Source organism: Peromyscus maniculatus, chromosome 21, assembly GCF_049852395.1.
Source record: "Peromyscus maniculatus bairdii isolate BWxNUB_F1_BW_parent chromosome 21, HU_Pman_BW_mat_3.1, whole genome shotgun sequence".
NCBI lineage: Eukaryota > Metazoa > Chordata > Mammalia > Rodentia > Cricetidae > Peromyscus > Peromyscus maniculatus.
In genome coordinates this window covers 39899073-39911709 of record NC_134872.1, presented here as the reverse complement: position 1 = coordinate 39911709, position 12637 = coordinate 39899073, and the positions used below count along the sequence as shown (strand labels likewise).

Sequence of the window (12637 nt, the reverse complement as noted above, 5' to 3'; positions counted from 1 at the left end):
GACTTAACAAGATGTTGGCTCACACCTTTAGAAATTCTACTCCATGGCTGCCCATGTCGTTTGGGGGCTTGTGCAGAGGTAGAGCAACATGCTAGGAGTGTGTGAGAACAAATCTGCTCATTCTATGTCCAAGAAATGAGAAAGACAGACAGAGAGAGAGAGAGAGAGGGGAGAGAGGAGAAGAGGGTAGTTATGATCCTAGAGTCATCTCTGAGGGTACAGCCCCAGTGAGCTAAAAGCCTCCTGTAGGCCACACCTCTAGAGGCTCCAGTGCTTTCTAAGAGCACCACCTGAAGACCGAGCCTTCAGTACATAGACTTTGGGGGGGGGGCATTCAGGATCTAGACTTCTCTTTTTTGTCTTTTGTAGCTCATGTTGCTGAGAAGATGAATAAGGAATCGTCTCTATTCAACAGGGATGTAAACTATCAATTAACTACTGCCGCCAAAGAAACACTCCAAAGATTAGTTATTCGAGGTAAATCCTTCTTGAAGCATGGCCTAAGTAAGAGCGTCGAATATGGAACATGTCTTTTGATTTCATGGTATTTTAGCTGAATAGAGTCAATGTAACTTTAGTTCACCTGCAGAAGTTTGTGGTGAGCTGGTGCAGCGTCACATACCTGTAATCCCAACACTCAGCAGACTGAAGCAGGAGGATCGTAGGTTTGAGGCCAGCCTGGGCTACGTGGTGAGACAGTTTAAAAAACAAAACAAAACACGAAAAACAGGCAGTGCATATGGGTCTAACACTTTATGAATTAAATGAATTTAAAAAATTGGACCACATTTTCAAGAGGATTTTATGTTTTTTTTTCTGAATCGTTAGGGTTCGTTAGAACATGGTGCCCTCTTCTGAGCCCCTGCCGCCGCTGGGCACTGAGGCCATTTAACAAGAGGGGTCAATGTCAAAGGTTAACCTAGTCTCCTGTGCTTCTGGCTTCTTCCTTCTTGCTGGGTTAACCGAGCCCAGGCTTGTTGAGAGTGGGTAGAGACTGACCCACGCTGGCACCAAGCCCAGGACACCCTGTCCACACGGCCACTCTATCTAAACGACACCCTGTTGTGTCCTCACTTTCAGAAGTCAAACACCAGGCCTGACAGCTGGAGTCCAGCCCTCTACACCCACCTGGCAGAAAGAGAGAACTGACTCCCATAAATTGGCCACACGTATGCATTGGCATATGTGTGCACATATACATACTTACACACACGCACATACACATGCACACACGACATAAAATGTTAATATTAAACTGTCTAGTGATGAATTATTTTAGCAGAGCCCTTGGTGAGAGTTACTTTTATTTATTTATTTATTTTTTGTTTTTGTTTTTGTTTTGTTTTTCAAGACAGGTTTCTCTGGAGTTTTGGTGCCTGTCCTGGAACTCACTCTGTAGCCCAGGCTGGCCTCAAACTCACAGGGATCCGCCTGGCTCTGCCTCCCGAGTGCTGGGATTAAAGGTGTGCGCCACCACTGCCAGGCTCGGAGAGAGTTACCTGATGCTCTTGATATAGCTGGGATGAAGGGTTGGGCTCCAACTGCCCCCCCCAAACTGGCTCATTCCTGTTACCATGTTCTTTCCCCCACGCCCCAGTTCCTCCTCTTTCTTTGGCTAGATTACAGATGAAATCACAGATGCTCCCGAGTCCCCAAATGTCAGCTGGAAGCTCTTTCCTTTGAGATCGAACCCATGAGTTTTTGCACTTCAAACCCATGTTCAGTGGCATTCCAAAGCCACCCTCATGATTTCTCAAAGTCCCCTGAGGGCTGCCAGGAGCCAGGGTCATCTCTGGCAGCATCATCTCCTGCAGGATGACAGTCACGAATCTCTCAAATACAATCTTGGTCAGTTTTTCATCACTGTGGCGCCTGAGAGGAACAAATTTAAGGAGAAAGGGTTTATTTCAGCTCTGGACTTCGGAGGTGCCGGTCCCTGGTCCACTGGCCCCCTTGTTTTGAAGCACTGATGAGGCAGAACACTGTGGCAGGAAAGCACAGTGGTGAAAAGCCACTGACTGTGTTAGGGTCCTGAAGAAGTCCCACAAAAGACCATCATCCACATATGCAATCAGCAAGAATGTTTATTATTCCAGCATGCTGGGGCCAACCATCCTACACAAAGGCAAAATGGCCGCGACCCTGAGAGAAGTTCATGGGTTCCTTTTAAGCACAGCCAAGGGGAGTTCCTAGGGGAGTTGGGTCATCTCAGATAGGATTGACCTACGTGAGTGGCAATCATGTTAGTATGTTCTAATTGGCTAGGGCTAGTCAGAGGCTGGTTAAGGCTACAGCTTTTCCATTTAGGGGCAAGCCTGGACAAATCCCAGGCTTTGTCCTTATTTGGTTATCACCTTGAGCTGCTGACTGTGGGGGCTGGCTCAGCCGCTCAGGCTTGGTACATCTTATTTCCCTTGTCCTTACTGTCAGGGGTGTTGAAGATGAACTGTCCTTTGTTCATGGCTTCCTTAGAAAACTGCCCAGTTTCAAGAAGCAGAGACTGAGGCCTAGTTCTTAACTGAGTTATTAGGACAGGCTGTCAGGGATATTTGCCTGGCCCTCTCAGACTACATGCAGGCCAGGAAGTGGGAGGGAAATACCTCCCCTCGTTGGCTGGCTTCCTCTTTTCCCCATCTTTTTTTGTTTGTTTTTTTGTTTTTTTTTTGAGACAGGGTTTCTCTGTGTAGCTTTGCGCCTTTCCTGGAGCTCACTTGGTAGCCCAGGCTGGCCTCGAACTCACAGAGATCCGCCTGGCTCTGCCTCCCGAGTGCTGGGATTAAAGGCGTGCGCCACCATCGCCCGGCTCTTTTCCCCATCTTTATTCCATCTAGGCCCTCAGCCTATCGGGTGGGACCACCCAGACTCAGGAGGGAGTCCCCACCTCCGACACTGTCTCATATGACAGCCACTTCTGAAAACACTCTCCCAGACACACACACACACACACACACACACACACACACACACACACACACACACTTAATCTAATCTCTCATGTGTCTCTTAGTCAAATCAAGATCATGGTCAAGACCTACAATCATGCACCTATAAGGCAGCCTGAATCTATAGTAGAGTTTCTAGAAGCTGGGGGGGGGGCAGGGAGCAGGGGGCAGTGGAGAAATGTTTTTGTCACTGCCCAGTGAAAAGCTTTGACACCTTCTTGTCCAGTTCCTCACGCTGGAGATTTAACCCAGGGCCTCCTGCATGTGAAACATGCGAGCCACCATCGAACTACACCCTCAGCCTCACCTCCATTGTTCTCAAAGCCTTTGAAGTAGGACATCCCTGCCTCCATGGACATCACCACCCCCATGCCCTGCCTCCATGGACATCACCACCCCCATGCCCTGCCTCCATGGACATCACCACCCCCATGCCCTGCCTCCGTGGACATCACCACCCCCATGCCCTGCCTCCCTATGGACCTCACCTCTGGTCCTCTGGCTTCCGACACATTCTGCTTTATTGGGCCTTCTCCAGGGATGTGTTGCTGCTTGCATCTCAACTTGTCACTGGTGACAAGGCCGGCTGCCTCCTCCCTGGCTGGACTTCTGGAGAACATGGCTGACATGCTCGTGTGTTTACTTCTGCTCTGAGCAAGCCCCCTCCCCCCAGCTGTCTCTGTTTAGGGGCCTGGTTGTGGGTCACCTGGCAGGGGTGGGTGCGGGCTGCCTCTAGCTGCTCTCCTTGTGTCTTCCGGTTTAGATGCTCACAGTGAGGGTCTACCTTGCAGACAGCTGCTGAGCTTCCTGCAGAAGAATATCACCACCGCCTCCATCTCTGTGGCCGCAATCCTCCTGGTCACGGTGTTCGTGGTGCTTCTACTGGTCACGTATATAAAGCGGAAACAGCCAAGGTGAGTGGCTCTCGGCATCCATCTTCCTTTGAAGAACTCGGGAAGGGTGGTGGTGGTGGTGGTGGTGGTGGTGGTGGTGGTGGTGGTGGTGGTGGTGAGATGGCTCAGATTCTATTCCCAGCGCAGGGTGGCTCATCGCCATCTGCAGCTCCAGTTCCAAGGGATCCAGTTTGTTCTTCTGGCCTCCCAGAGCCCTGCATGCATGTGGTACATGCTGGCAAAACACCCACACATGTGAGATAAAATAAAGGTTTATTATTATTATTATTGTTTTTTCGAAACAAGGTTTCTCTGTGTAGTTTTGGTGCCTGTCCTGGATCTCGCTCTGTAGACCAGGCTGGCCTGGAACTCACAGAGATCCGCCTGGCTCTGCCTCCTGAGTGCTGGGATTAAAGGCGTGTGCCACCACCGCCCGGCTAATAAAGGTGTTTTAAAAACAAACAAACAAACAACTCAGAGTTTGAAGCACAGCTGCTTCCTGTAGATCCCAGATGTGGGAGGAAGGCAGGGATGGCTTCCTGTTGTGCCTCAGCATCTCCTAACATACTCAATAAGTGCCCAGGGGACTGGTTTCAGGCACTACCTGGAGATTCTGAGGCACCCTGAGGATTTGGAGTCCCTGACTTGGGCTGTGCTTGCCTCTCAAGGCCATGCAGGTCAGCCAGGCCTACCCGATACTGAGAGGAAACTGAAGGGGGAATGGAGGAGCCTCTGGTTAGAAGATTAGAAACTAGGGCTCTATTCTCCCCTCCCCCCCAAAAACCAGGATTTCTCTGTGTAGCCTTGGCTGTCCTGGAACTCACTTTGTAGGTTCTGGCTGTCCTGGAATTTGCTTTGTAGACCAGGCTGGTCTTGAACTCAGGGACCCACCTGCTTCTGCCTCCTGAGTGCTGGGACTAAAGGCGTGTATCACCCATGCCTGGCTATGGGAACTAGGGCTCTAGGTGCAGAACAGTTAAAGCATGGCCGTAAGAAGGTGTGAAGGGATGAGACGGTGGAGAAGAGAACAAGGCTGAATTCATTCTGTTCACACCGCTTCAGCTGTGTGGCTTAGACTACGGAAGTGTGGTTTTCCTGGCGGCTAAATAGCCACCTCCTAGAACCCCTCATGGTCCTGTGAGTGATGGGTCAATGCCTGATATGGCAGACGCCTTAAGGGGCAAGAAGAGAAAGGGTCCAGGCACAGACAGAACCTTGGCAGACACCACCAGAAACACGTAACTTGAAAGAGCATCGTGTACACGGACATTTTCAGAGTTACGAGCCCCCCCTCTTCATGCTTGGATCCACACATTCCTGACGGCTGAGGAGAAGCAGCTCCCTACAGACCACCTCCAGCTCCGGCACTCACCTTCTCCATTTCCTTTGGGTCTGAAGCTATAGTAGGTAGATTTCCCCCATGAGAGAGTATCACTACCTTCTCTAAATGCCAAGGCCTTCTGGATGGAAGGTCTAACCAAGCTAGCTGGTAACCTCTTCACATCGCACTTAACTCTTCTGAGACAGGCATGGGATGCGGCTCCTGAAGCAAAATGGGGCCTCAGATTTAAGGGCTACTGAAAATAACCTTGGCCCACTTCATAACCCTGATGAGGGCCCGTCCTTGGACCAGCCATGTTCTCTTAAAAAAAAAAAAAAAAAAAAAAAAACCCAAAAAACCATAAGAACTGGTTAGGATAGTTAGCTCCATCCCAAATAGATGAGCTGGGGCTGTGGACGAAAAGCTGTGGATGGAGTTTCCCAGAGGCGACTTGCGGTCCTGGGTCAGAGGGAATGTCATTCAGGACAGACCTTCCCCGAGGAAACAGAATTCAGGCCCTTCAGAAACTGCAGCCTCCCCCTCCATCCAACGGGCAGGCAGTGGGCCTTCCTGGGTGTTTAGTAAGCGGTGTGGTTTTTCTTCTTCGCTTCAGGTATCCTCCGGCGAACATGACGTACAATATTTTCATAATGAACGGGAAGGCTTGGTGGCAAAAGTCTCAGGAAAAGCACCTCAAAAAATTCACAGGAAGGCAGAAGACCCTGAGGTGTAATTCCTGCGTCTAAGCCGGTGGAAGAGCCAGCAATCTGTCACCAGGCCACTGTCGGAGGGTTCTTCTGTGCCACCTGGACAGAAATCGAGGGTAGGCAGGAAGCTCTTCAAAGGCTGGTCTCTAGTGTAGGTGGGTGGGAGCGGTGGCAGGTGGCGCCCTCTAGCGGTGAGGTCTCCTGCAGGCCTCAGGTGTTGGCTCTTGGCCGCTGCCAGATCTACAGTTTCTCATCCTGGGGTTCGAGACCCTGGACCCTAAAGACTTCACGATGGTGACGTCACATTTACTTCCGAGTCCCATCTTCCTGCTGTGCCACTGGGGAATTCTCCATCCGCTCCCTTTGTTGCTGGTGCTGCCGCAGGATGGCTTGGGGTGGGAGGGGTTATACCTGGCTCCGTTCGGGAAGCCTTTGGGAGTTGAGGATGCAGGAGGACCGTTCAGAAACTGGATGCTGGGGATGGCGGGCATCACTGCATTTCCACTAGGGGCAGGATCCTGGTGGGCTGGTGGGATTCTTAGCCCAGGCTAAGATCCTTGGCCGGTCCCGGGCAGCAGCACCATACTTATAGCGCTAGGTTGGCTCAGGCCTGTACCCACAGGCCTTCTGGAGAATGGTCCCGAGGCCTCAGTGGACAGCTACTTTAGTTGTTGAATGGCACACCAAGGCTTCCACAATGCCACTTCTTTGTGGACCAGTGGTGGGTACCAGTCACAGGCAAGGTTATTTGAGGGTCAGGTGGGTCTGGCACCAGGCACTGGGTCAGCTCTGAGATCTCTTCAACTGTTGACCAGTAGTTATAGGTCCTTTGAGCTCTGAAGCTGGAATCCCCCACCTTGGAAATGCATACCGCACATGGGCAGTACGGAAATCTACTCTGAGTGAGCAAATCAGCCTGCTTAAATAACCTAGAAGGGCTGTTGAGACCAAATCACAGCAATTTGTTTGGACCAATCCCAGTTTCCCGGGTTCTGGATCAATCACAGGTTTGTGATTCCAGAGGCCATAGTCATCCCCCGACCAGGGGAAGGGCTCCCTGGTTGGCCAAAGTGGAACTGGTTCACTGAGGCTGTGATTGCAGAAAATATGGTACAAGCCATTCCACACAGCTCTGTCTAGGGCTGTGTCCTCAGCAAGCCTACAACGACCACTGTGATGATCTGCATAGTTAGTTGTCTCCAGGCATCAGTGGGGTATTTAAGATGGCTGGTACTAGCAGAGTGTAGTTCAGCTGGCTGTTAAGATCGACAGACCTTTTGCTCACAGCAGCTTGGACAACAAGAGAAAATGCCAAAGATGCTAATTTGGGGTCAAATTGATCCCAGCGTCTGCTTGTTTACAGGAAAATGAACATCAGAAGGCGTGCTTACAATAGAAACACATAGAACTCACTGTTAGCAGTGACAGTGACTTTTGCAGATTTTTTTTTTTTTTTTACTGTGCTTTCCACCTGCCCAGTGCCCAGGGAGGGGTGGGCTGCTCTCCTCTGTCTCAACCAGGACTTGGAATCATGATGCAAGGAAAGTCTTGATCTTGTCATGGAGAGGCAATTGGAATTAGGGCAGTGAGGTGTAGTCTGCAAAAATGTTTCCTGTCACCTGCCCTCTGTTGACTGGGCCTCTGGATGCTTGTGGAGCATGGAGGGCCAGGGCGGGTGACAGTGCCGTTTTGGAAGACTGTGGCGCCTTTAAGAGGCGATGGCATAGTGGAAGGTATGGATCACTGGGGGCAAGCTGTGAGGTTTCATGTATGTATTTTTTGAATGATTTATTTTGTAATTTTATGTGTGTGGAGGGGGATGTGCACGTGAGTTTGGGTGCCCTGTGAGACTAGAGGCATCCTCTGGATCCTCTGGAGCTGGAGTTGCGGGTCAATGTCAGCTGCCCGGCATGGGTGCTGGGAAACTGAACTTGGATCCTCTACAAGAGCAGGAACCACTGTTCAGGGCTGAGCCATCTCAACTCCAAACTGGGAGGTCATGTAGCCCAATCCCACTTCTTCCTCCTGAGTCACCGTGATCAACAATACCCCGAGAGAACCAGGTAAAGGAGCGACATGGTATTTTACCCACAGTTTTGGAAGGGCTCATCACCGGTTGTTTGGTCCCATGTGCTTGGTTAGAATATGGACAGGGGTTCCTGTGCAGGAGGAGAGCTAGTCACTTCATGGCTAACAAGGAAGCAAAGAGAGGAAGAGCGTGCAGGCACTCAGCTGGCTTTCTCTCTCCTCCCTCTTTCTCCTATTTATCCCCTTGCCCATTGGAGGGCATCACCCACAGCGAGGGGTGGTCTGCCCTCCTCAATTAATTCTCTCTGGAAACACCCACATGGAGACACCCAGAAGAGTCCATTAGCAGTCTCCTAGGGGATTCTAAATCTAGTCAGGCTGACTGTGTTAGTTACTTTTCGTGCTGTGATAAAACACCATGCCCAAGGCAATTTACAGAAGCAAGGGTTTATTTTGGCCTACAGTTCCAGAGGGAGAGTCCTTGATGGTGGGGATAGCATGGTTTATCAGGGGCAAGTATGGCAAAAATGCCATGACCAAGGTACTTTATATAAGGAGGAGTTTGTTTTAGCTTACTGTTCCAGAGGGCTAAGCGTCTGTCATGGAGGAGAAGCATGGTGACAGGAACAGGAAGCTGAGAGCTCGCATCTTGAGTCACAAGCATGACCCAGAGAGAATAAATTGGAAATGCGTGAGTCTTTAGACTTTCAAAGCCAGCCTCCAGTGACATACTTCCTCTACCAAGGCCACGCCTCCTAAGGCTTCCCAGATAGTGCCCCAACTGGGGACCGAGTGTTCAAGAACATGAGCCTGTCTGTAGAGGACATTCTCATTCAAACCCACACAGACAATGAAGATTAACCATCATCCCGGCCATGAATCTTAATAACCATAGTGCCTCCTTTCTCTGTCCTTTCCAAGTCCCTTGTCTGCTTGGTAGCTCAGAGGCCACTGTCCATAAATTAATATGGAATGGGGCTTCTCAATCTGGAGCAATGATATAACCAGATTTTCTTTCTGTTCCTCTTCTGTCCTCTGGAAGACTCTTGGCCTCCCAAGGGTCCCATGGAACTTCCTGATTCCTGCAGCTTAGCTGGCCAGATATGGTGAACCAGCTTGGTTGTTCTGTAAAATAGCGAGTGCCCAGGTTTCTCTGCTCTGGAAGGGTCTGTTAGCGTTTGGAGAGTCTCTTCAGTTCCCAGCTGGGATTGGGTGAGATCCTGCTGGGGTGTATCTGTTGACTCTCTGCAAACCCCATTTCTTGTTCTGTTCTGCACTGCTCTGTAGGGCTGGTTTGGTCAGTGTTCCATTGCTGTGAAGAGACACTATGACCACAGCAACTCTTTTATTTTTATTTATTTATTTATTTATTTATTTTGAGACAAGGTTTCTCTGTTTAGTTTTGGTGCCTGTCCTGGATCTCGCTCTCTAGACCAGGTTGGCCTCGAACTCACAGAGATCCGCCTGGCTCTGTCTCCCGAGTGCTAGGATTAAAGGCGTGCACCACTGCCAACTGGCAGCAACTCTTATAAAAGAAAGCATTTAATTGGGAGCTTGCTGACAGTTTCAGAGGTTTAATGCGCTATTCTCCTGGCAGGAATTATAGTGGCAGGCAGGCAGGCAGACATGGTGCTGGAGAAGTACCCGAGAGTTCTATGTCTGGATCCAGAGGCAGAAGGAAGAGACTCTGGGCTTGGAATGGGCTTTTGGAAACCTCAAAGCCCACCCCCAGTGACGTACTTCCTCCAACAAGACCACACTCCTAATCCTTTTGAGTAGTGCCATTCCCTGGTAACCAACTACTCAAATCTATGAGCCTGGGGGGCCATTCTCATTCAAAGCACCACAAGAGCCCGGACTCTTCCTGGACACCCTCGCCATCTGGCTTCTGCTTGGTTTCTGCCCGCAGGAAGCACTGGCTGAGACTGACTGGGAGGTTGAGGGAGGGAAAGGCATCTTCCTTTCTTGGGTCATCTCAGCAAGGGCTCTAAGTAGAGGGTGACAGTGACCTGCCTTGAATGTCGAGGCAGGAGGGAGAGAGAGGCAAGGGTCCCGAGAGCTGTCCTGGGTTGTCCCAGTAACAGCTGTACTTGGTGTAGTTTCTCCTGAAGTCCACGGCTCAAGGCTGTATCCACGTCTGGCCATAGTGTCTAGGGGAGGCATCGGTGGGGAAATGGATGTAAGTGGACAATGGAGTAACTTCCCATGCTGGGACTTCATGCTTGGCACCCCAGTTCTAGTCAGACACATCAGCCCCACTAGGATGCTGTGGGACAGTTGAAGACAGGGACAAGATTTGAGTCAGAGGAAAGAGGTGTAGCCAGAGTACAAGGTCGTAATCAAGATGGGACCACCCTTCCTTAAAATCCATGGGAGAAATATCACTGGAGGTTCCAAGCCTGGTGGCATGGCTAGAAGCAGCTCTGGAATGTGTCAGCAAGGTCTTGGCGCTTTAGGTAGGCCAGGGACACACTGGTTAGAGGAGATGGAAAAACGGCATGCCTGCCAGATGGATGTGGTCCACGGGCAAGAGGCCTTTCTCTGCTACTCCAGTCCCCAGAGCATGTAAGTTTAGGCTGGGTTACTGTAGGGAACGGGGGTATGTGTGCAGGGGATGGGGTGGGCAGTGCCAGGGCAGACCCTGGTTGAGAACTGTTGTCATCAGCGTGCTTGTGGCTCTTGGGGGGCAACCAATGAGACTGTGAGGTCCCTGACTAATTCTTCATGCAAGGATAGAAATGGGAGTCCTTGGCTAAAATCTCCAAAGAGGTGGGGAAGGGTGGTAGAGGGGCCCAGTGGTAGAGGGGCCCAGTGGTAGAGGGGCCCAGTGGTAGAGGGGCCCAGTGGTAGAGGGGCCCAGTGGTAGAGGGGCCCAGTGGTAGTCTAGTCAGGGCCTAGGGTAGGGCTTGTATCCTTGTCTATATGGGGACTGAAGACAAAGTGGCCACAGAGGACGCTATGCAGTTCTTTGCCAAATAGAAAAGTCAGCCCATCTCCAGAGATGCGCTTTCGCTTAACCTGGCCAGGAAGTTCAAAACTGCCCCAATGGCGGTCATGCTGAAGTCACACACAGCCTAAGGTATTAGACAGAGGGTGTCCCTGTCAAGATCCCAACCCAGGAGACCAGAAAGCCGAGTCCCAGGCCATAGGACATCCTGCATACTCCTGCCTTGCTGATCTTCCAGGGCCATGAGGTGCAGGGCAGAAGTGGGAAACTTGGAGGGGTGGGAAGTGATGAACAGGGGAGGGAGGGAAGACAGGAAATTGAGAATGGGGTGTGTCGGGAAAGGAAATCTGATTGGGGAGTGGGTGAACTTGGAGAGGAGGTGGGGTTCACTCCCCACCGGAGAGGGGATGGGGAATGGTCCACGAGAGCCCACCCATTTATCCTATGTCTCTGCTGTCGGACTGTGCCTGTGAGGTCGGCCGTCACAGGACCAAAGGGAGTAGGTGACAGCTGGTGTGGCCAGCTTCCAGGGACTGCCTGTCCGAGACCTCACCATTCCGGGTCCATTTGGATTCTGGTGCCGATCCTGTCTAGGACTACTCTGAGCCTCAGCTTCCTCATTCTGACAATAGAGGAAATAACCGAGCGCCTGCTGTATGCCAGACACTGTGCTGGGCTGGAGACACTGTAGGAAGCAGGGACTGGGACCCTTCTGAGCTCGGATGAGATGTACCAGTCTGGCCATGTGCCCCCTCACTCTGGTTCATTCCAGCCTCTGGGCTCCCAAGTCCTAGCTGGAGCCCACCCTCACCCAGATCTCCTGTCCCTTTTCCGGGCTTTGTCTTCTGTAGGTAAGCACATCTTGCCTGTGGGCCTATGGGAGCCAGCCCGCAGCCGTCTGCCTCATTTTCACCTTTACCAAAGGGATCCCCTTCACCTTATTTCCGCCTCTCCCCATGCTTGGTGGAATCCAGGTCCTTGTCCCTATCTGGGTGAACCAACAGATGGCATTGGGTTTTAGAGTCCAGCCCAGTGGTGGCTCTGTTCTCTCCGTGTTTTCCACCATGTCCTAGGAAAGTCACACATCTGTTTACTCTTGGCCTGTTTCTCTCTAGAATGTGGGCTAACATCCTTTGTGGGGCTCTCAATATAAAAGACTTTTTTTTTTTTTTTTTTTTTTTTTTTTTTTTAGCTGAGGGTCAAACCCAGGGCCTTGCGCTTGCTAGGCAAGCGCTCTACCACTGAGCTAAATCCCCAACCCGACTTTTTTTTTTTTTTTTTTTTTAAGCTGCTATGATCATTCTGTATTGGTTCTCTGCCTTCCCAGCATCCTCTGCATTCCCTCCAACCACGCATGCCCGACCTGGCCACTCCCACATTCATCCACTGGCTTCAGAGACTGGTTGAGAATCACTATTCAGAGATAGAGATGGGGTCCGCTCGACCCATGAGCTGTGCTGGGGGCATTCTCTGGGGATACTGAGAAAAATTCTTGCTCTTTGCACAGGATTTGAAGTAACTACTTATCTCGAAGCCCAGGAAGAAAATGCAACAGAGAGAGAAGCCAACAGGTGGGAGGTGACATCCCCATGGCCATCATTGGAGCGCAGAGCAGGTTTCCCTGAAGCCCATTCCTGGAATTTTCAGCTGCTCATACAATAGTTATCAAACACATTTGTGGTCTGGTTTGTTTGTTTTTTGAGAAAGAGTCTCATGTATCCCAAACTGCCCCCAGACTCCTTATGTAGTCAAGGATTACTTTGAGCATCTAAGATTATTTTTTTCCTTAGGTGTATGGG

At 50.8% G+C, this 12637-nt stretch overlaps 1 protein-coding gene across 4 annotated transcripts in view; it reads left to right on the top strand.

Annotated features, from left to right (window-relative positions):
* C21H2orf92 (chromosome 21 C2orf92 homolog) overlaps nt 1–12637 on the top strand; it is a 53077-nt gene that overhangs the window by 35591 nt on the left and 4849 nt on the right. For 3 of the 4 annotated variants that reach the window (XM_042266463.2, XM_076557485.1, XM_042266468.2), the window contains 4 exons: nt 370–477; nt 3706–3856; nt 5770–5979; nt 12346–12512. In XM_042266463.2, coding sequence (XP_042122397.2) covers nt 370–477; nt 3706–3856; nt 5770–5902 — 392 coding nt within the window. In that variant the 3' untranslated portion in view covers nt 5903–5979; nt 12346–12512. Of the gene's footprint in view, nt 1–369; nt 478–3705; nt 3857–5769; nt 5980–12345; nt 12513–12637 lie in introns of those variants that run through there. The other variant, XM_042266465.2, reaches the window with a different exon arrangement.